The sequence below is a fragment of the Pan troglodytes genome, chromosome 9 (genome assembly GCF_028858775.2).
Source record: "Pan troglodytes isolate AG18354 chromosome 9, NHGRI_mPanTro3-v2.0_pri, whole genome shotgun sequence".
Taxonomy (NCBI): domain Eukaryota; kingdom Metazoa; phylum Chordata; class Mammalia; order Primates; family Hominidae; genus Pan; species Pan troglodytes.
The window spans coordinates 90,077,964-90,102,887 of NC_072407.2; the positions used below are offsets into that span (position 1 = coordinate 90,077,964).

General features: G+C 37.0%; 1 protein-coding gene across 1 annotated transcript in view; it reads right to left on the reverse strand.

Moving 5' to 3' along the window:
* Nucleotides 1–15,149: 15,149 nt before the first annotated feature.
* The window catches only part of RAB38 (RAB38, member RAS oncogene family), a 177,108-nt gene continuing 167,333 nt past the window's right edge, over nt 15,150–24,924 (reverse strand). Inside the window, exon 4 of the mRNA XM_508683.8 lies at nt 15,150–16,029. Within this exon, the coding sequence (XP_508683.2) occupies nt 15,877–16,029 (153 nt within the window). The 3' untranslated portion in view covers nt 15,150–15,876. The remainder of the gene's footprint in view (nt 16,030–24,924) is intronic.

A 24,924-nucleotide genomic window follows, 5' to 3' on the forward strand; every position in this document is an offset into this window, starting at 1 on the left:
CTGCTATGAACGAGGTGGGACAGGGTACCAGAAAGACAAATGCTAAGGTCAGAACAGCATTTGAATTCATCCTTACTCTGTGTGACCTTGTGCAAGTAACTCAATCTCTCTAAGTCTGTGTTTATTTGTTAAGAGAAAACTTAAATCTATATTGCAGGTTTGCTATGCCAACTAAATAAAGTAATGTAAGTAGAATGCCCAGTACCCAACATTCTCTCAGTAGCAGGACATATTAGTGGAACAGTGGAGATATGGCTTTTAGCCAATATTCTGTATCTTAGCTAGTTGCATGACCTCATAAACACCAGTGAACATTCTTGGACTTCCGTTTCATTCCTATAATGAGTGCTGGGATAATAACCTGAAGATCTTTCCATTCTCTGTTTTTAATGCAACCTAACTTTTTGAAAGAATGTGTAAAATAGGTTCGATTTTCTATTTTACTAAAGCCTTACAGAAGCACCTCTGAGACTCAATCAGTGAAACAAACCCAAGGCCACGCTGTAAGTGTGCTTTACAGCTTACTTGAACTTGCTTTCTTATTAGAACCTTGATTTATTAGATAATAGCTAAGGCATCCTATATGTTGCTTATACTTGTGGTATCTCCTCCAGGTACAGAAAAACCAAACAAACCCTACATTGTTTAAAAATAGCCCATTTTCATTTTGGGTCTTCATACCAGGCATGATACTGAGAAATATTTTTTTTTTGTTTTCTTTTTGTTGCTATCATTTTTTAGTAAGAAAAGCAGATTATTTTTATAAAAGCTAATTAAATCCTAAATCTTGTATATTTTTAACTGGACATAGAGTGGACCAAAGGAAATAAAAATGTGTTCTTATATGTTTATTTCAAATAAAGCTCTTTAATCATTTCTGTTTTAAAAATTATTAAAAACCAATAGAACTGTATTTGATCCTTAAAAATCAAACGTAATTGAAATAGAATGAGGAATTTATTTATGCAGTTTTATCTTATGCAAACTGATTATGTATAGTATGTAAAAAATGCAATAAAATGGTGAAAATGAACTCTTGGGATTTAAATCAAGCCTGGCTTATCATTAAATATTTAATGACTTTTACGCCCTAGAGCTCAAGGAAATCCCTTTCCTTGTTATGTTATTTTGTTTTTTTAATTTTCACAGAATTCATCACCTCTTCTTAAGTCTCACAGGTTTTCTTGATGTGACACTCCAAAAATCAAAACGAGGGGAGAGAAAGAGAACTTCAAATAGATACAAGTGGAAATTATTTTTAAGTCAAATTAACATTCCATTGTTATCAATTAGAATCTCCTAAGGGGAGTAAATCAATCCAAAATATAAGCATAGTTGAATTAAAGCACAACATGGGGGCACTTGTGGTCATGTGCACACCTCCTCACCCAAACACAAAGCCCTACTCATGGGAATCTAGTGTGTAGGAGAATATGTTAAGATGTCCTAGCTAAGCCACCTCCAACACCAGTGATATTTGATATCCTCCTAGGACAAGAGTGTTGGGTCAAATCTTTCTAAATCTAAATATATGATTGTTACAGAGCACACTCTTAGTACATAGGGTCAAGGCATGCCTTTTGCTTGGTGATATTTAAATTTCAATTTATATTAAAATAATAATTTATTAATATAATAATATTTTCACAGTTCAAGATGTCAAGGATTCTTCTAAATACTTCAAATAGGTTATCTCATTTAACCTGTTTAGGAATTCCATGATTAAGAACTTCATTCTTCCAGTTTTATCAGAAAGTGTTTAGGCTGGTCTGAAGGTAATGAGTTATCTTAACTGATTGTTCACAGTCAGTTACAGATCAAACCCCTTGTTTTACTCTCCTCCCTTCTCACTAGTGCACTTGACTCATCTTAAAAAAAGTGTTTAATCATGAGTGATTTTTGATGGTTTTCCTTAATAGCAATAAAACACACACACAAAGACAAACAACAAACAAAGATTTTTTAAAACACCTAAAAAGTTGAAAAGTCACCCCGCCTGTTAACCCAAATCCAACGAAAAAGAATAGTACAATACTGACAGATGCCATAAATTCTGATTCAAGGTCAGCCAACATAAATCGAAAACAACTGTGGAATGGCTGTTTTAAGGGAGCCTAGCTAGCATTCCCGAAGGGTGCCAGAAAAGAGGGAGTGGTGAGATTGTGTGGAACTGTAAAACTGTAAGAAAATCATGTAAGAAAGTCTTTCCAATGGCATGTTAATATTATAATTCATAGTCCAATTGTACTTGATATTTCATATTTTATATTCCACTAATCCAATATATCAAAGAATCTGGCTCCCTGCTGTGATTAAAATAGATTAATAAACATTTCTGGGGAAAATTTTCATGGCTATATTCATTCTGTTATTAGAATTATAGTTTATGCAAAGTTAAGGTGTAAACCTCAATAGCATTTTGGAAAGTACATTTTATTGCCATGGATTTAAAACAAACTAAGGTGATCATATTAGTTGTTGAAAATTGTAATAACACTTTGGTAGAATAAATGTATTTTTAAAACTGCAAGACACAAAGACTTGACATTAATTTTAGAAATATTATGGACAGGCAGGTTTTGTAGGAGCCTGTAGGTTATAATTTCAAGTAGACAAAATAGTTCTTAGGAAACTCTATCATTTACTTACTTTTTACTTTACCATTTATCTTTACTGTCATAGTACTTCTCCCCAACTGCTAGGGAATAAGATGATCTTTCTCAAGGATACTGAATAAAAGGAGGAAAGAGGAGACTAAAATATAAGTTTAATCGGTTCTCCTATTGAAAGTGACATTGCTGTAAGCTGACATCAGGTTTTTGGTGTCTGCAAATGTTTTCCTTCTCTTCATGTATTTATCACTCCCTCCCCAACACACACCTGGAAAGGCCTTCTGCTGGGTATCCACAATGGTTACAAGTATGTGTAGGAGAGATGGTCATAAATTGCTGTGCTCTTTGGATATTTTTAAACATCAATGATGGAAGATGAAATTAATACAAGCTTTCTGAAAATAATTTTCACATGGCTTAACATTTTTTCATAATCTTTGATTCAGCAATTTAACTTCTAAGAATCTATTACAAAGAATTAATTGAGTAAACAAACATTTATCTTTGAAACATCATTTAAAGGCAAATTATTTATAACAACATAGATATCCAGCATTAATGGTTTGGTTAAATAAACCACAGTATATATTAATATAATATGATTTATATTCACCTTCAAAATTTACGCTGTATAAAAATATTTGATGAATTAGAAAGATGTTCATTACAAAGAGAAAAAAATTAGGTCCCAAAACATCATGTTAAATACAATTCCATTTAGGCAGACAAAAAGGCAGGTTAATTTGAATAGTGTATCACTCATGAATTTTGCATTCATTTTATGTATTTTATTTAATATGCATATTTTATATTTGTTGTAAGAGGAAATATGTTATAAAGACATGGTTTCTGTTTCACACTATAAAAAATGTTTTTGATTTTCATGACCACAAGGTTGATAATAATATTATCAACAGCTGGTTTTAAGTAACCAACACATAAAAGTAATAATATACATAATTATGTTATTCAAATTATATAATCTCTATTTATAATTACATTATTATATTTATATACTATTAACATATTTATACTGCTTTCCATATAGAAATAGACACTCTGAATATTAATTGTAATTCTAGTGGCATTTAGTGAAGAAAGAGTGAAAGAGGAATTGGAATGGTTACCTTGGAGATCATGGAGAAAGTAGAAAAACGACAATAGCAAATATCTGTATAGTACGCACAAGTAAAGCTCTTAGAACTGTGCCAGGCACACAGTGAGGGCTACATAAGCATCTGATATTGCTATTGTTATCCTTCTTGTCAATCTTAACAAGAACCAGGATGTATGACTCTATTATTAACATACCAATTTTGCAGATTATAAAACCAGAGGATTAGGTTTTACTCAGGATACATGCTAGGTTGTATCAGACACCTCCAATACCATAGCTTCAATAGGATATAATGTTTTTTCCTCTATCCTAAAATATTCAAGCAGGTAGTCCACTGTTGGTTGGGCAACTCACCATTATCTGGGACCTGAACCCTTCTATCTTTTTACTCTTTCTTTCTCAGTGAGGCTTCCACTTTGCAGTTCCAGATGACTGCTCTAGCTCTCAGCTTCATGTCGACATTCCAAAGGAATATGGGCAATACTTTCTTTTCATTGAAGGAAAAAGCTCAGGAATTGCACACAATTTCTGTTGATTTCACATTGACCACAATTTAATCACATGGCTATACTCATCTGCAAGGGAGACTGAAGTGTACTACTTAGCTGAGAGTTCAAATACCCAGCTAAAAAGTATATATTCACGTAAGAAGGAGAAAAAGTTATTAGGTGGCAACCAGCAGTCTCTGCCACAGAGATGTTAAGTAGATTGCTCAAGAAAGCATGAATATTAAGTAATAATGCTAGGATTTGAATGTAGGCAGTGTCATTTCAGACAAACTCCCTTGCTCTGAAACTTCCTCTCCAGCCTATGAGTTCAGTCAAATAGGCATGATGATACAGGCTTGCACACATCTCAGGCAAGTACCTAACAAGCATTTACAGCAGTTTCTCAATCTTTCTTAACCCACTCTCTTCTAATAAATATTACATTGTTACTCCCGTCTCCTCCCTTCCCTCATTAGTTTCACAAACACTAGATTCTGATATGTCATTCCACAGAGTGCCCTTATCCACTTCCTCCTATATATAATCCCATCTGCCATGCCCTTCCCTTTGTAAATGCGTGCTGTAAATTTAACCTCTAAATATCCCAATACAGAAGATTTTTTAAACTTCTAAGATGTCTATTACCAAAATATTAGATATCCTAGTTTCCCAAATATAAAACTATAAGACTGAATATTCTCCCTATTATCGCCATTTCTTTGAGATTTTGACATATATCCTATTTCTTTTTTCACCCTTGATAATTACTGATGTAGGAAATTTAATATTTATTGAATGTCTAAGTATGTAGTGGCTCTGTTGTTTAATTCTTTACATAATATTGCTCTAAATACCATAGTGTTATTTTGAAGTAGACATCTTATTTTTTATATTATAGATGAATAAAGACTCTGAGACATATGATAACTTAAACTTATTGACAAGCATTTGAAATCTAGTGTGTCAGAGATAAGGCTACATGTTTACTGTCTATTTCATTTTTCTCTAGTACATTTCCCAGTTTCTCATAAAAGTAGAGTCTTCTGACTATGTTCTGGTCAGCACAATGTGGGCAAATTACATATACACCTTACAGGATTGGCTTTAAACCATGCCTCTAATCTTACATATTCTGTCTCTCTCCCGTTTGTTTGCAGAAACAAAGGGCTCCAAGGTAGTGGAGCCACACAAGACAAGGCGTCTAAATAGTTGAGTTTCTATTTATAGAACAGTAGCTTTATAGAGTCACCTGACTAGCACCAGATCACCTTTTAAATGAGAAGGAATCCTTTATTATGCTAAGCCATTGAAACTTTGGAGTTGTTCCTGCAGTTATCATGGCTTACTCTAATTAATACACTGTGCCAGTTTTCAATTCATTGCTTCTCTGCTCCAAAGCCACCCTCTTTTCCTTAGTTTTAAATTCCAAAGGGAAACCCTGCAAACATTTCTCCTTTGCCAGTAGGCACAATGTAAAGCCTTGTCAGTAGAGGGTGCTAGTGAGATCCTGCAGGAGGGAGGGGATTCTCTTCCCAGAGTCAGTGCTTTTTTTCTGGCTTCTATGGTGTGCTGCCAGAAGACAAGTGTCCTTCCTTATCAGCAGCCAGCTTTCTTGCCAGAAGGTGTCGTCAGTGAGGGTGGAAGACCTAGCGGTCCACAACCCCCAGTGACTTTCAGTGATTTCCCAGAGAGTGGTCTCCTGATCATCTGCCCTGGCATGAGGCACCTAACTGAACTTTTCCCCTATCTGGTAGGCTTTGGCAACACTTTCTCCAACAAAGTCTGAATCTCAACTTGAAGCAAGGGGTGGGAAGTTGGGGAGGATCTGCCAGGTTTTTTCCCTCTTTGGATGCGCTCCCTCAGCCATAGAAGTGGCGGCTTTTCCCGGCATTTGCTATTCCTGGATTCTTCAGAGTTCTCTTTAACCAATCCTTCTTAATTGATCTCCTTTTACTAGTTATTTTCTTATGTTAAATGTCCCTTATTCAATTTAATGCATAATGTCTGTCCCTTACTGAAACTTAACTGATGTTTACACAAAATAAATACATAATCTTGAAAAGTGGTGCCATCTAAACTATGGTCATATGAAAATATGGTCAGATAGAGGCAGACTGAAATGTGTCATTTGAGTCATGGTAAAACAAAATCTTTTGAGCCAGCCAGTCTTGAGTTTGACTACTGGCTCAGTCACTTTCTAGCTATGTGAACCTTGAAATAGTTGCTAAAGATCTCTGAGCTTTATAATTTCTTCATCTCTCAAATCAGGTTAATAATGATTATCTTGTGGTGTTGCTGTGACTAAGCAGCATGTGTACAGTAGTTGGCACAAAGTGGGCACTAAATAAACAGTATTTTAAATACCAATTCATGATGATTTTTCAGTGCCTGTGATTGAGCACTATTTCATTTACTTGTCATATTCAAATGATTGTGTCTCTCCATAAACTCACTGTAATTCTTTTTGTGGTTAGGGCCAAACAAAGCATTTATGAACCTTGCTTATCCTTTGTCCTCTCAATATTTGTTTCCTTTGCCAAAGAGAATAGCTCAATATCACTCTTCTCAAAATTAATCAGTATTTAAAGCATTTATCAAATCCCTTCTCATGCTGCTTCTGGGAGACTCCATGGCCCCATATTATTTTGCACTTTCACAAAATTTTTATTTTCCATCCTTCTTTGATTACTCTCAATATTCTCTCTTCTCTAGAAATTTCCAGACCTTACTTTATAGATTTTTAATAATATTTACCTCCTGATTCTTGTATGGAAACACACTCTGATTAAAGCATTTTCATATTAATTTATAATGTAAATAACATCACATGTATATAAATTAATATACACCTTCCTCTATTACACCTTCCTCTATAGTAATTTAACAACATTATTTATTCCAAAAAAGTATTCATGTGCTTTATTTTTATTCTATAAGCCACTTGTCGCTATCTTTTTATTTCTGGGCTGCTGACTGTTTCACTTGGATTAGCATCTTTTCCTCCAACGGCCATGTCTTTATATACTTTTTACTAGCAGAATACTTGAAGTAAAGCTGCCAATACCTATACAAATCTATGGCTATATTAGTCAGGAATGTTTGAGTTATAGAAAAATCAATGCAATCTGTTCTGAACAAATGAACAACAACAAAACCAAAGAGGAATTTATTGCCTCTTGTAACTGGGAAGTTAAAGGTTAAATCAGGACTTATACACAGTTAAACTAAGAGATTCAGATGGGATCTTCATTTCTCCCTGCCTTTCTTTTTCTTAACTGCTTGATTCTATGTATTGGTTATGTGTTCACCCAGCTGTCACATGGGGTGAGAAAATCATGGCCATTTCCTACAGGCCCCTTTTCTAAAGAATTGGAAAAAAGGCACAGCCAAAGACCCTGCATAGTTCAGCTTGGATCACAAGCACACCTCTAGACCTGTCACTTGAGCCAGGAAGAATGAAGTACTCTGATTAGCCCATTGTGGCCAGAAGAGCAGATGCACTGACAAGAAATCCTGCCAGAATCACATGATACATGTAGATCTTTTATTTCTAACAATCTGTTTTCTTATCTATAAAATGTGTAATCATACCTCCCAATAGAGGTAGTAATGATGATTAAATGACATTATGTTTTGAAAAGATATAATACCTGATCTGAACAATGAATTATAGCTTCTAACATTTATTATAATGATAAAATAAAATGCAGAATGTCATGCAGTGGAAACAGAAACAGTCTTCTTTTCTCGATCCTCAACTGTATCTTTTGCCTCTTATTAACCCACTCTCCCTTCCCCCAATGAAACTGTAGACTTAAAGAGCAGAGACCCGTGACTTTTTTATTTCTGGTTTCCATGGCAACAGCTATCACAGAGAGAAAAAAAAGAAACTAACATATATTAAGCACTATGCATTTTGTTGGAGATCTTGACAAGTGACTTACTTAATGCACCAAACACAACAACTTGCTCAGAGCAGCGAATTGATAGCTATTTGATTAAGGAGTCCAATTAATACAAATTTATGTTACACATCTGGCATAAGGTAACTTCTTCAAAGTTCAGTTCAAGACAAAATAGAAAACATTGTATTTTATTACAAGTAATAGCAACTTTCTCATATTTGATATTTACAAAAAAAACACTTTCATAAAGTTTCTTTGAGCTCTTTGAAAGACAACTTTGTTCTAATATAAAGCATGACCTGGGTCATCTGGAATTTTAAATTCCAGAGTCTTATGTCTACCATTACAGTTTCAGTGAGTACACTGCATTTAGGTATATACTGCCTGTGCCTGGAGGTTGATATTCTAAAAGTCAATCAAATTGAAGAAAATAAATTAGCTTGATGATATGGAAAATTTCAGACTCATCAATGCAGTGAACAGTTTTGGACACACTTCCCAGAGGCATTTTACCCTTGTCTTCAAGACTTACTTTGTTTAGTTTATCAGCATTTCTGACCGTTTTTATTAGGATTTTTCATGATCTTTTCTTTTCCAATATTGGGAAATTTTCCGGTTGCTTGGGAATTCCAAGAAGCCAATGTTTTAAGACAGAAACAGCTCAGATGAAGCCAAGTTTAAATTCATACAAAATGCTAGTTGGAACATCTGAGAGCAAGTCATGAATTCAGAAGTGATGAAGTACTAGACAGAGAAGAGCAGTGATAAAGAGGCACACTCTAAAATTCCCTCCCGTGGAATAACAAACACCAGGACTACACATCATCGTTAAGCTAAAGGGATGCATCAAGGGAAACAATAGTTTTATACTGCTTTTTCCTGTGGTTCCACTTTTTTTCTTATCACAGCTTTATTTTTTATTTGCATACCATAGATTTTGCCCATTTAAAGTATAGCATTCAGTGGATTTTAGTATATTCATGTTGTGTAACTATAACCAGAATGAATTTGAGAACATTTTTCTCATCCCCCGAAGAAAACCCGTATGCTTTATCTGTCATCCATGAAACCCTCCGAAGCCTAGGTGACTGCTAATCAACTTTGCATTTCTATTGATTTACCCTAGGGTCCCATATTTGACACATCCAAAAATATCTACCATTTTTTACCTAATAGCTTTGCTTATACTACTTCTTCAATTTTAAAAATAAGCATAGCAGTATCATAATATCCACATGTATTGATTACTTGTTATGTTTTAGCACTATACTAAGTGTTTTACATGTATTATTTCATGACAAACTACCTCTCACTGTTGTTAAGAAAATTGTTAATCTTTTCAAAAAAAAAAAAAACACCTCCTGCATTCATTGATTTGTTTGAAGGGGTTTTGTGTCTCTATCTTCTTCAGTTCTGCTCTGATCTTAGTTATTTTTTGTCTTCTGCTAGCTTTTGAATTTGTTTGCTCCTGCTTCTCTAGTTCTTTTAATTGTGATTTTAGGGTGTCAATTTTAGATGTTTCCCACTTTCTCCTGTGGGCATTTAGTGCTATAAATTTCCATCTAAACACTGCTTTAGCCATGTCCCAGAGATTCTGGTCTATTGTGTCTTTGTTCTCATTGGTTTCAAATAACTTATTTATTTCTACCTTAATTTTATTTTTTACCCAGTAGTTATTCAGGAGCAGGTTGTTCAGTTTTCATGTAGTTGTGCAATTTTGATTGAGTTTCTCAATCCTGAGTTCTAATTTGATTGCACTGTGGTCTGAGAGACTTGTTTGTTAAGATTTCCATTCTTTTGCATTTGCTGAGGAGTGTTTTACTTCCAATTATATGATCAATTTTAGAATAAGTGCAACGTGGTGCTAAGAAGAATGTATATACTATTGATTTGGGGTGGAGAGTTCTCTAGATGTCTGTTAGGTTCACTTGGTCCAAAGCTGAGTTCAAGTCCTGAATATCCTTGTTAATTTTCTGTCTCATTGATCTGTCTAATATTGATAGTGGGTATTAAAGTCTCCCACTCTTATTGTGTGGGAGCCTAAGTCTCTTTGTAGGTCTCCAAGAACTTGCTTTATAAATCTGGGTGTTCCTGTATTGGACGCATATATATTTAGGATAGTTAGCTCTTCTTTTGCATTGATCCCTTTACCATTATGTAATGCCCTTCTTTGTCTTTTTTGATATTTGTTGGTTTAAAATCTGTTTTATCAGACACTAGGATTGCAACCCGGTTTTTGTTTTTGTTTGTTTTTTTTGTTTTGTTTTTGCTTTCCATTTGCTTGGTAAATATTCCTCCATCCCTTTATTTTGAGCCTATGTATGTCTCTGCACATGAGATGGGTCTCCTGAATACAGCACACTGATGGGTCTTGACTCTTTATCCAATTTGCCAGTTTGTGACTTTTAATTGGGGCATTTAGCCCATTTACATTTAAGGTAAATATTGTTATGTGTGAATTTGATCCTGTCATTATGATGCTAGCTGGTTATTTTGCCTGGTAGTTGATGCAGTTTCTTCATAGTGTCGATGGTCTTTACAATTTGGTATGTTTTTGCTGGTACCAGCTTTTCCTTTCCGTATTTAGGCTTTCTTCAGGAGCTCTTGTAAAGCAGGCATGGTGGTGACAAAATCTCTCAGCATTTGCTTGTCTCTAAAGGATTTTATTTCTCCTTTGCTTATGAATCTTAGTTTGGCTGGAAATGAAATTCTGGTTTGAAAATTCTTTTCTTTAAGAATGTTGAGTATTGGCCCCTACTCTCTTCTGGCTTGTAGGGTTTCTGCAGGGAGATGCGCTGTTAGTCTGATGGGTTTCCCTTTGTGGGTAACCTGACCTTTCTCTCTGGCTGCCCTTAACATTTTTTCCTTAATTTCAACCTTGGTCAATCTGATGATTATGTATCTTAGTGTTGCTCCTCAAACTATACTACAAGGCTACAATGACCAAAACAGCATGGTACTGGTACCAAAACAGATATATAGAACAGAGGCCTCAGGAAAAACATTACACATCTAAAACCTGGCTCTTTGACAAATCTGACAAAAACAAGCCATGCGGAAAGGATTCCCTATTTAATAAATGGTGTTAGGAAAACTGGCTAGCCATATGCAGAAAACTGAAATTGGACCCCTTCCTTACACCTTACACAAAAATTAACTCAAGATGGATTAATGACTTAAATGTAAGACCTAAAACCATAAAAACCCTAGAAGAAAACCTAGGCAACTCCATTCAGGACATAGACATGGGCAAAGACTTCATGTCTAAAACACCAAAAGCAATGGCAACAAAAGCCAAAATTGACAAATGGGATCTAATCAAACTAAAGAGCTTCTGCACAGCAAAAGAAACTATCATCAGAGTGAACAGGCAACCTACAGAATGGGAGAAAATTTTTGCACTTTATCCATCTGACAAACGGTTAATATTCAGAATCTACAAACAACTTAAACATATTTACAAGAAAAAAACAACCCCAACAAAAAGTGGGCAAAGGATATGAACAGACACTTCTCAAGACATTTATGAGACCAACAAACATATGAATAAAAGCTTATCATCACAGGTCATTAGAGAAATGCAAATCAAAACCACAATGAGATACCATCTAATGCCAGTTAGAATGGTGATCATTAAAAATTCAGGAAACAACAGATGCTGGAGAGGATGTGGAGAAATAGGAACACTTTTACACTGTTGGCGGGAGTGTAAATTAGTTCAACCATTGTGGAAGACAGTGTGGTGATTCTTCAAAGATCTAGAACCAGAAATACCATTTGACCCAGCAATCCCATTACTGGGCATATACCCAAAAGATTATAAATCATTCTACTATAAAGACATATCCACACGTATGTTTATTGCAGCACTATTCTCAATAGCAAAGACTTGGAACCAACCCAAATGCCCATCAATGATAGACTGGATAAAGAAAATGTGGCACATATATACCATGGAATACAATGAAGCCATAAAAAAGGATAGTTCATGTCCTTTTCAGGGATATGGATGAAGCTGGAAACCATCATTCTCAGCAAACTAACACAGGGACAGAAAACCAAACCAAACACTGCATGTTCTCACTCATAAGTGGGAGTTGAACAATGAGAACACATGGACACAGAGAGGGGAACATCACACACTGGGGCCTGTCAGAGGGTGGGGGGCCAGGGAAGGGATAGCATTAGGAGAAATACCTAATGTAGATGATGGGTTGATGGGTGCAGCAAACCACCATGGCACATGTATACCTATATAACAAACCTGCACATTCTGCATATGTATCCAGAACCTAAAGTATAATAATAATAATAATAAAGGCCAGGCGTGGTGGCTCACGTCTGTAATCCCAGCACGTTGGGAGGCCGAGGTGGGCAGATTATGAGGTCAGGAGTTCGAGACCAGCCTGGCCAATTTGTTGAAACCCCATCTCTACTAAAAATACAAAAATTAGCCAGGTGTGGTGGCGCATGCCTGTAGTCATAGCTACTCGGGAGACTGAGACAGAAGAATCACTTGAACCTGGGAGGTGGAGGTTTCAGTGAGCTATCGCACCACTGCACTTCAGCCTGGGCAATAGAGTGAGACTCCATCTCAAAAAAAAAAAGAAAAAAGAAAAGAAAAGAAAGGTGTTTAGGCCAGGTGTGTGGTGGCTCGCACCTGTAAATCCAGCACTTTGGGAGTCCAAGGCAGGTGGATCACTTGAGGCCAGAAGTTCGAGACCAGGATGGTTGATGAGGTGAAACCCTGTCTCTACTAAAAATGAAAAAGAAAAAAAGACAGAGACAGTAAGAATACTAACAGGAAGGTTGGTGAGATAAGCTACATTCTCCAGTGTTATGGTTAATCCTGACACCATACGTGATGCCATAATTAATATTCATCATTTCCCTTCCCTTGACCAAACTGCTTCTAATCAAGGTTCATTGCATAGTGCAATAACTCAGACATTTATCCCTGAGAGTATGAGTCCCTGACTTCTCGTCCTTATCAAGATGTTGCTGCTGCAACTGCCCTTTCAGATATCACCAGTGATGGAGGCATCAAGAGGCACCCCAGTGAATCCCATGAGTTCCAGACACACTACTTTCTGCTCCACTATCTAGTAGCAACCCCATTTCCTTTTGATCATTATGGTGAATGACCCTTGTCTGTATAGTAACTACCTTCTCTAATTGCTGGTTTATAGGCCTGAGGAGCCAAAATTAATCAGACAGCAGCTGAAGCTGTAGATTTATTGGAACCCTTACTATGTCTTTTGGTAGAAGTATTAAGACCTCCAATTATGGAAAACCTGAAGTTCTGGCAAGGAGAAACTCATTTTCTTAAGTAGATTATTAAAAGTAACAGTGAGAGGCTATACTCTTATTTCCATCTTTTGGTCCTAGGTGTCTAAGACACAGAACCAAATATGCCAGCACCATTTAATAGTCTACCACCTAATGACCCTTAAATATGAAGGAAGCCATTCCCATAAAAACAGAGCAACATCTCTATAATCTCAAGCCTGGTCAATGGAGAACAATCACTACTGAGTTTCTCATTGATGCAGGTATCCCTCTTTTGGGAACACTTCTTGCTTTAGTAAAGTGATTGTCTTCTAGGCTCTCCTGGAGAACACAATGAGCTGGCAGATTCTCCGGCCTTTCAAAATAAGTACACTCTAACATTCCCACTTCTGTGAGACCCTGGATCTCTTCTCCAGTATTTTGCCAATGTAGTTCTGGCATGTCCACATCATTTATTTCAGGCCAGAATCATTTATAAGCTTCAAGGAGCCAAGCCATTCCAATAGCATATTAGAATCAATGCCAGGTAGACTTGCCAGAATGTTAAAAATTAACTCATGAAAGTATTTCCTCATATAAGTAGAGTATCTATTAGCCGGCCTTATCGCCATGATCCAATATTTCAGTATATCAAGACCAATTCATGGATTGTTCTCTAGATTACTACTAATATTTACTGGCCAGATTCTGTAGTTCATTTGATAAATAATCCATTTCATCCTGCAACACAGATCATTCTTTTCCACTCAGATCATGCTGAGACTTGGCCCTAGTTATTTGTCTAGAAGCAATGAGGGGAAATGGGGGCAGAACTTGATATGGGCAAGCCTCACCTTAAAACTTTCTACTGAGGCAGGGCTTTTATGTAGCAATTAACTGTTCTCCCACTGGAAAGAGTAGAAGGCCTCTTTTTCTAGGTCAGAGTTTCCAAAGAATTTGGGGATTCAAGACTCTTAAGGATATGTACCCACATACCTCATCCTCTATCTCAGGATCCTGCAGAGTTGTAAGAGGCCAAGCTGACAGAGCTACCACGTTTCCTCCACTGAAGTCAAGACCCTTACAGGAAAATAGCAGGATCCTGAGAAACCTCGTCTCTATTAAAAATACAAAAATTAGCTGGGCGTGGTGGCACATGCCTGTAGTCCCAGCTACTCAGGAGGCTGAGGCAGGAGAATCGCTTGAACCCAGGAGGTGGAAGTTGCAGTGAGCTGAGATCGCGCCACTGCACTCCAGCCTGGTGACATAGCAAGACTCCGTCTCAACAAAAAAAAAAAGAAAAAAAAAATATATATGTATATGTATATACGACTCCTGTGAGTGTATTACAAATATTAATATGAAATAATGACATTAAAAAATAATAGCTACCTGCACGTGTCAGCACCACAACCACTGTGTAAACCAAGGTGTCACAATGCATATTTTATTGTTTCTTTTTATGTTGATTGATCTGGCACCTTTCTTAATCAGAATCTATGAGGACATATTCCTCTGATTAACTAAAAATATGTATATGCACTGTACACTCTGTAGCCTAAATGTCAATATGAACAGTAAATGCAGATGGCATAGACTCATCCCAGTTTTAACAGTGTCCAGCAGTTTCTTTAAGCATACATTTCTCATCTCCTCCTTGAAATAAAATTTTAGAAATGGATCTTGAGAACCCTGTTTACTTTGTCTGAAAAAAAAAAATCCCTTCACAACACTAAGAAACTTAAAGCACTTTCATAAATAGGGAAACAGCATCTTTTAATGTTTTATTGTTCACTTGTGAAAATATATATAATATATATTACATGTATAGAGGAGCCCCACAGCTTGAGTCAGAGAAAGCTAACAGAAAGGCACATATGGAGGCATGTCTTTTCATACAATATTCAGTTAAGCCAACATTCAGGCCATGGCAGGTGACAATTAGGACAAGGACAATATAGCACACCTGTGTTCATGATTCCAAAGAGCTAACTCAGAGGCAACTCTTAGGTCTGCCGAGAATGGAGGTCATCTTGGGAGAAAATATCACATCTACTTAATAGGCCTGTCAGGCCATCAGAGAATATATTGAAATCTGGACAAAGACACCAGGCAAGGTGAAAGCCAGTCCTTAACCTGACAGCTAGTTTGTTCTTCTCTCCTTTTATTTTAAGACTTGAGGCCTTTGCTGATTAAAAGAAGCAAATAACAGTGCTGACTGTGGCCCTGCAGGATTTTGGTCAGCTACATGACAGAAGTTTGTAACAGACTAAATATTTTCAAAAGTTTGTAAACACTGTGATGATGGTGAGGAAAGCACAGAAAGAACATTTGCTATTTCTCTCTCATTGAAAAAACAGAGGCATAGATCTTTGGCTTGCCACATGTGGTATCTCTATCCTGACGTTTACCCAAAATGGTAAAAATAGAGGCACAATTTGTGGAACAATGAGGTCATTCCTACCAGACACCAGCAAAGGTGCCTACTAGGATTTGGCACAGCCAGAGCAGCTGGCAACCTTGGTTGATGTGAGATGGGGCTTCACGACGTCCGGCTCAATAGACTCCATTAGGTCACACTCATTTGCAAGTATGTGTTTCACCAGGCATCTGGAGGCTTCATCAATGTTTATATTTTCCTATGAGGGAAAAAATAAAATAGCTTTTCTTATTCAATACTCTGAAATAATGCTAGAGCAGAGACTTATATGTGACAATTCATTTAAATATTCCTTCCTATATGCTACATATGCATCCCCCTCCTGTTCCCCTCACTCTTATTTGTTCCTTCAAAGAACTTTACTGTTTGGTTCCTCAAAAAAGAAGTATTTATTTTGCTATGTCATATAGGAGGAATGGTGTCTGGTAAATTTACTTAGTAGGTTAAATTTCAGTTAGAGGGCAATTTTCTTATTTTCACATTTTCACATACTCAAACTATAAAAATATTGTAGAAGAAACATAAACCTTTAATCTGACTTAGATTTATAATTGCCCTCTGCCACATACTATTTTTGTGACCTTGATATAAAATAAGAATGATAAGACATCTTTTATAGTATTCATTAATGGTTTCACAGATATTTCTGGGTCTCTATATTCTAGTGAAATGGGGAAGAGTACACTGTTCTGACCTCTTTGAACTTAGCCATGGACATGTGACTTGTTGGGCGTCAAAATGTAAGAAGTAATGTGTGTCACTTTCATATAGGAGCAATAAGAGCCAGTGCTCAGTTTCCTGTTTTTTCTGTTTCTCCCTGTGGAAGCACAGCAATGGAAACTCTTTTGGATAAGGTCTGTGAGTGAGAATCAAGTAGAGGCAAGTATCCCAATCAGCCCATGCTGTGTAGTGTGCATGAGAATGATGACCTTTGCTATTTTAACCCACTGAGATTTGAGGTTATTACCCCAAATAAACCCTGGCATTATCTAGACATTCCAGATGGATATAACTCCTCAAGGAAAAAAGTAAAATTGGAAATATAAGTTTAGGTTCAAAAATGAAATAAACTTGAATTTGGAAAAAATATGGAGCAAACATTTGAATCTAAAATATGTCAGTAGTATAAGTTAAACTGCTTTTTTTGTTCCTGCTGATCAGAAACCTAAGAAATATAGAAAATATACTACCAGTGTACTAAAATAAATATCTTTGATTAGGTAAAAAGTAGTTAAAGATCTGCAATAAAGTTAAATTTGATTGTTTTTAATCACAATTTGTAGAACTTCTTTGATGTATTTCTTCATACTTAATGTAAAGAGACAAGGCTTTCTCGTTGTTAAAATGTTTTACTACAGAACCTTGTTGTCCAATCTGAAGTGGAAATAGTTATCCCTGATTTTTGCATGTATGTCAAAGTTGTTGATATATTTTGAGATCATTGAATGGAGTCATATTACTTGGAAAATATAAGAAGTAGTGTTGGCTTCCAAATGGCATCCATGACTAATGACCTTAGTTGTAAATGTTTATTAGCAGGTTCCCCATCCTTCAAGCCTGAAACTGAGTTCACCAGCTATGAAAGCTTAAGGTAACTTTGGAGTTCCAGACAAGTATAGCCTGATTATTTATCTTCTCTCTAGAGAGCCTTAAAGAAAATGTTTCCCAGGGTTTCTAAATCCAAAACACAAGGTAAAAGTGTGATTGCTTTTTTGCTTATTATATTATTGTTGTTGCTTTTTACCAGACCAGTCTTCCTTTCTCTAAGCCTCCCTTTCCCCAGATATAAAATGGTCTTGATGATAACACTTACCTAATAAAAATTTGCTTCCCTTGGCAGAGTGCAGCAGACATTATTGCTTTCACAATGTGAACTTGCTAGGGACTTCAATAGTAAGTAAGTAATCTTATTTAATCCCATTTAACACCCTTTAAGATAAAGATTAGGTTTTTTGTCCATATGGATTTTGTTATTATTGTTGGGGTAAGGGTGGGGATGGCATTTCTTCCTTCAGCTCAAGTATCTTCCTCACTCTATGGAATCCAGTCCTGAGAGAACAGCAATGCTTCTGCCCCATCCCCTGTTGGGCAACTTCCTGTGCCTTAAAGTCATTGCCTGTGCTTAGCATGTCTTCTGCCACTCTTCCTCTTCTTAGTGTCACATCTAAGGGTCACACCTGAACTCTCTGCTCCCAGGCAACCAACTGACCTAGGCAGGGCCTTGCTTTTTGGAACGGACCCAGCTCAACACTTTGTTCCGGAGCCCTGCCACTTGCTATGTGACTGAGTGGAAGCCTGTCTGATGGTCCCCTACTGTGTCCCATTCAGGAAGGTAAAAAGGGGTCTCCTCGCCCAGACTTCCACTTAAGAGCCATCACGTCTCATTAAAGAAGCCCTATTTGAATGGTTTTAACGTACTTGCCCAGTCATTAATAAGCCAATACTTTGATTCCCATTTGGCTATTATTTGTGTGTTGGAGAAGGAGGCAACATAATTATACCCCAAATACCAAACATGAGATATTACTACATATGTTTACAGACAAGAAAGCTTATCTGTAAGGGGTTAAGAGGCTTCCCCAGGATCACACAGCAAGTGGGCTGGGAGGCCAGAGCTTACACTGGGTCTTTCTGACATCAAAGCCTGGCTTTTGCTAAGCTGCATTCCTTTTCCAGATTGTTCAGAAAACCAGGAACAATCACAAATAAAAGTTAGTTCTTCAGTGTTAGACCCAGTTAGTGTTAAATAATGCTAGTTTATTTATCTTCCATATATTATAATAAAAACATGTTTATATGACAGGAAAACAATTTTAAACATTAGAAAGGGCCTTTCTTCGTATATGATAAAAATTAGATAAAAGTTAGTATTTTTTAAACCTCCACTCATATATTAACTGCCAGTTAAACAGGTTTTCCTTCATCATAACGTGCAAATTGACAAAATCTACTAATGAGGAGAATTCAATGCGTGTGGGAAAAATCAATGAAAATCCATTATCATTATGAGAAAAAGAACTGAAACCTAAGCTCAAATTAGTGGCAACCTAGCAGGGTCATTTTAGTGAAAATATAAGATAACACTGTTTAAATTGTTTGTGAGTTTTAACACACCAAGTAAAGTCTAGATGGTATTAGGCCTAGGAGAGCGGACCATGAAGGATGGGCTCTAGAGAAAGGAAATAGGCAGAGCCAAGGAATGACTGCTTATAGACTGCATGTACAAAGAGTAGCAGTTCGTGGTGACTGAGTCAGGTTCATTCACCCAATTAATAGTATTTAGATTTCCACTAAGTACTAGGCATACCAATATACAGATGATACATCTCATTCCTGACTGAGCTTACCTACTAGCAGGGTTTGTGTAAATAGCAAAAGCATAAAAAGGTTGGAAAGGGCATCAGGGTGCCAGATCTCTGTAGAGCCTTGAATACTAAATTTGTCAAGTAGAGCGATTGAGGGTTTTTTTCAGGTAAAATGTCAGTAACCACAGTACTATAAAAGTCCATTACTAGACAAGCCTGTACAGATCCTTAGCACTTTAATAGCTGACCTATCAGTAACTATTTAGTGAATACCTAATACATGTGTACCAAGGTGCTGATTGTCATGGTATACATATTTCAGATTAGAAATTTTAAGAGAAAGCCAGGAAGAACTGAAAATGCTTTTGACTATATTTACCACAGGCACGCTACAAAAAGGCAAGGGGTATAGTGTTTAGAGTACAGGCCTGGGGACAAACCCTTATCTTAGTTCCCCTACTTTCTGGTTGCATGACCTCAGAAAAATTACTTTAACCACTTCATGCTTCAGTTTCCTCATCTGTAAAAGAGAGAATTCAAAATTTACCTCACAAATGATTGTAAGTTAATATATATTAATACTTGAAACATGAAATACTTAGAACAGTGAAAGGCATACAGTACACATTCAATAAATGTTATCTGTATATTCTCCTCATACAAGTTAACCATCAGAAGAACACAATGTGTGTGTGCCTTCCATTCCTTCATTTTGCAGTTGAAGATACTGAGCTTCAGACAGGGAAAGTGACTGGCCCCAAGTCACACACTAGTAATTGGGATGGCCAGCTGTGAGCTCAGGGAGAAGAATAAATACTAATATTTACCACATGTTTACTACAAAAGGCAAGACGTATACTGTTTAAAGCACAAGCTTGAAGCCAAATCCTTATCTCAGCTCCCCCCCAAATATATCCCAAAATAAATAAAGGAACACAATGGGCAGAGCACCTGGTTCCAGCATGCAAGGTAGGAGCATGCAACCAGGAATCAGGCAAGGCTGATTTGTATTACTGGCACTTTGAACCATATCTGGTCTTTCTGACTTTCTATATACCAATCAGGTCATGGCCAAAGGGCCTAGGCTAGGAGAAATAGCAATATAGAACAAACCTCCCTCTCCCCATTAACCCAAGGTCAGCATGGATAATCAGACCCTGCCTGATAGAATTGCAGGTTCAGACCCTTTGGGCAATTAGATTGCAATATAATTGATTGAGCTAGTTGGCATCCAAATAGACACAGTGAAGCCCACATTTTCTGGGTGACTGTATAGAAAGAGTTGCCAGCATAAGTGAAAAACACTACATGGAAATTTTCATTTGCATTTATTATAGGGAGTAGTCACAACATCTCCAGGGGCATCTTTTGCTAGAAAGGAAATGTATATACTCTGACTTCCAGGACATGTAAAATTGGACTGGATATCACTGTGATTTATTTCTATATCTGCAGTATGACAAGATGGTCTACTGTTTTAAGGTAATGCGTGTTCTTCTTTGCACCACTGCTCAGAATCTTTCATTTGTACTGATCAGCAAGTCTCAGAAACAGGCTAAAATTCCTAACAAAGAATTTTGCTAAAAACAAATGGAGTTAATTAAGCAGGTGCTTTGTTTATTAAATAATACTCACATCGAATATTCACAAACATCTATTGGAGAGGTAATGGTCATATTTTAAAGGTAAGGGAGCTAGAAAAACGCTTAAGTAACTTATCCAGAGCAGAACATTATCTTAGCCAATCTGTCATTTCAACCAAGACTATCCCAATTCCAGTTCCCATCCTACTCCCCATACATTACATTACAATGAATCCTAGGAATAAAATAGATCCTAGGATATTATTTATAAATTATAACTTCTCAATCCTGGCTGTATATTCATATCCCTTGTAAAGTTAAAACAAATATGTTACCAGGGCCCTCCTTCCAGACATTGATCTAATTGGTCTGACATGGGGCCCAACAATGAGCATTAAAAAAAAATTCCCAGTTAGGCATGGTGATGGGATTCATACTCCTAACCTCTGCCTCACACAATATTCTCATATAACAAACCTGCACATGTACCCCTGTATCTAAAAGTTGAAATTTAAACAAATTTAATTTTAAAAATAAAGTTGTTCATAATTTTTTAAAAAGATTCTACACTTAAAATGTACAGCCAATTTTGAGACACACTCATATAATTAAGAATGTCTTTAAAGAGACTGTCCTTTTTATTCCAATTGTGAACTTTCTGGAAATATAATTTAATATAATCACTCTAAGCCACAGTGATTCTCATCTTTCGGTGGAGGAAGGCACATACAACTAACCATCAGAGGTCCTGGTTACTTGTCAGTTTTTTAATTAGCTCTTCAGAACATCTGTCTTGTGGCAAAGTATTTAATCTTTGACCCCCAGCACCAGAGAGCCAAAAAAAAAAAAAAAATCCTAGCAGAAAATTTTCACATCTGCCTAGTTAGAAGCTGGCAAAGAATTCATCCTCCCATAATCTTTCCAAACACATCAACCTCAAACAAAACACCAACTGTACCCGAGACTCCAAGGTTAGGGCACTAAATTCCCCAGCCCTGTGAAATTTTAATTAGAGCAGATGGCCTACTGGATAATAACACCACTGTACAAAAAGTATTACACAAAACAGGGGTTTAAAAATCCTTTCTCTGAGAAGATTTAGCACTTGTTTATTGAGCACATAAGTGGCAAAGATTTTGCTAGCTTTCTATTAATCATCATTAATACCTAACATGGGTGCTAGTGTAGTGGACACCTGTCTGTTCAGCACTTCTGTCCTCCCTTGTCCCTCATATCAACCTCCCATTTCCTTTGGATACCTGCTTTCCTCCACTGCAATCATTAGCTTCTACTGGGGCTCCCCTAAACTGACCTTATGTTTCAGACATTTTCTCAGAATATGGCATTTCACTTAATCACCACAATAACTCTGAGATGGGAGCTACTGCCCTCCTTTAACAGATGACAAAAGTGAAGTCCAGAGAAACTAAATGATGTGTGCAAGGTCTCAGGGATAGTAAGGGTCAGAACCTGGCTTCTGCCTATATTTTCTCTTTCTCTTCTCCTTGCTCTCTTCTTAGAGTCTATGGCCTACATTTTCTTAGTGTCCAAGCCAACGTCTATTTGAATCCAAAGCCCACAGTTTTGCACTTTACCATGGTATCTCCATGAAGAGAAGGCGTACATGGTGAATGTGACGCAGAGAAGCCAGGTCTCAGTGATGCCCTATTGTATGAAAGTTACCAGAGTTTGGTGTAACAGTCATTGGGAAGGACAGACTGAGCCACATTGTCACTTATTTTAACATAGGACAAAGTCACATTGTCAGCATGGAGAAATGGGATATAGTGAAGAGAAAGGCTCACAAAGGGAGCTCCTAAGATTGTGTCCCTCTGACAATGCCTCCCTCATCCCCACCATGGCCTTACCTCAGCCTCTGTCCTTTATTCTTTAGATGTCAAAGTGTATTTCAAATCTTTCTAACCTCCTTTCTGTAGCTCTAGAGCCTTATACCTCCTAGGTCTCCCTGCTTACGTACCAAAAGGTCTCCCTCCCATCACCCTAGCCACCTCTAGTGCTCTGTTTCAGCCATGAAACATCTCCAAGCTCACAGAGAATCACCAAATATTAGAGAGGAGGGGAACTTAGGTATCACTAATTCGCCCTGCTTTCTTTGACACATCAGGAAATTAAGGCAAAGAGACAGAAAGTGATCTGCCTAGCATCACACAGGCTACTGAGCCTCACAGGGAATATGCTATTATAGAATGCGCCTCACCTCTTAGCTCTGGCTACCTGCATACCTCCATGTTTCTGGAAATATCTCTACTGAGTAGCCTTCTCTTAGCACCATGAAACGTTATATTTAGTGTTCCCTGGTACTTCGTACCCACCTCCATTGACACCACTACATCCTAACTGCCTGTTGTCTGTGTCCTTGAAAACAAGGATTATCTTTTATTATATTTGTATTCCTAGATCCAAGCACATTGCCTAATGCATATGAGGTATCTAAACAGTAATATTACCAAAAATAGCTGATGCCTATGGATAACTTATTATAAGCCTGATGGCATGTATTTTACTGGTACTAAGTTTTGTACTCACAAAATCAGGTGGGGAAACAGGGGTATAGAGAAATTAAATAACTTTCCCAGAGTCACACAGCCAGCAAGTCAAACTTTTGGCACCTGGTTTTGCAGCCCATGTTCAGACACTCATAATACAATCCCTGAAAGTTCCACAAATGTCAAATAGCAAAGCCCGACTCAAGAACAGAGCCCCTGCTTCTTTTTTTTTTTTTTTTTGAGACGGAGCCTCGCTCTGTCGCCCAGGCTGGAGTGCAGTGGCACAATCTTGGCTCACTGCAAGCTCCACCTCCCAGGTTCACACCATTCTCCTGACTCAGCCTCCTGAGTAGCTGGGACTACAGGCGCCCGCCGCCACGCCCGGCTAATTTTTTGTATTTTTAGTAGAGACGGGGTTTCACCATGTTGGCCAGGATGCTCTCGATCTCCTGACCTCGTGATCTGCTCACCTCGGCCTCCCAGAGTGCTGGGATTACAGGCGTGAGCCACCGCGCCGGCCCAGAGCCCCTGCTCTTAACCCACTGCTCCCTATAAATGTCTATTGAAGGAATGAGGACCCATGTTTTCTAAGTTTTTGGCTACTGCTTCTTTCTAAATCGCAAAAGTTATGAACAAACAGTCCACAATGTGTTACATGTGGCCCAGAGTTATTAATTGATCAATTTATTTATTTATTTTTATGTGTAAATGTCTGTAAATGTGCATTTCTGTTAAGTTCCTGGCCCCTGAAAATAATCTAAGTTCAACATCCTTGCCTTTTTTGCACCAGACCCCATAACCTTAATACTAGGCAGACACAGTTCTTGAGTCTTTTTGACAGTTTACTATTCCTGAGATACATTTTCCAAATCCAATATATAATGTATGACTTACCAGTAATTGCCATTAAGAACCAGAATATTCATAGATATTGCCTCTATTAACATTTTGTTTTTAATTCAGTAAGTTTTTAATTGTTCTCACTGTGAGTCTTTTACTGAAACAGTGCTGGGATACCCAATAATCAGTCTTGAAAAGAAAGAATAAAGATAAGCATAAAGATTATGTTTAGCCAGACTTAACAAACCCCATTCATGAAAAACAGCAGCCTTTAGTTAAACTACTTTCTCATTAATCAGCTTGAAAAGATAAATGGTCAACCAGACACAAAATATTAATTGTAATAATTGCTAACAATTATTGAACACTTTATTATTGAACACTTAGGCACCATGCCATGTATGTTACATACATAATCTCATTTAACCCTTACTACACCCTGAGAGGTGGATAAACTATTAACTCTGTTTTACAGATGAGGAGACTGAGACACATATAGGATAAACTACTTAGCCACAGTATTTGCTAGACTTATTCAACTCAAAGTGTTATTTATTGAGTGCTATCTATGGTAGAAATTACATAAATTATGAGTTTCACAATTTATTTTTATGATAATTAAATGCTTTTATTCTGGCACCTCTATGTGCCAAGACTGAGGACTGAGACTGGTACATCATTGTCCCAAATACAGTGGGATAAAATGGAAAGAGAAAGCATGTTGGAGTCAAGCTTTAAAACTTGGTTTTGCCACTTACAGTTAAACAAAGGACAAGTGAAAAGCCTGACCCTCTACTCCTTAACTTAAAAATGAGGCCAATCATCACTATATTTCATGAGATTCTTGTTAAACGATATA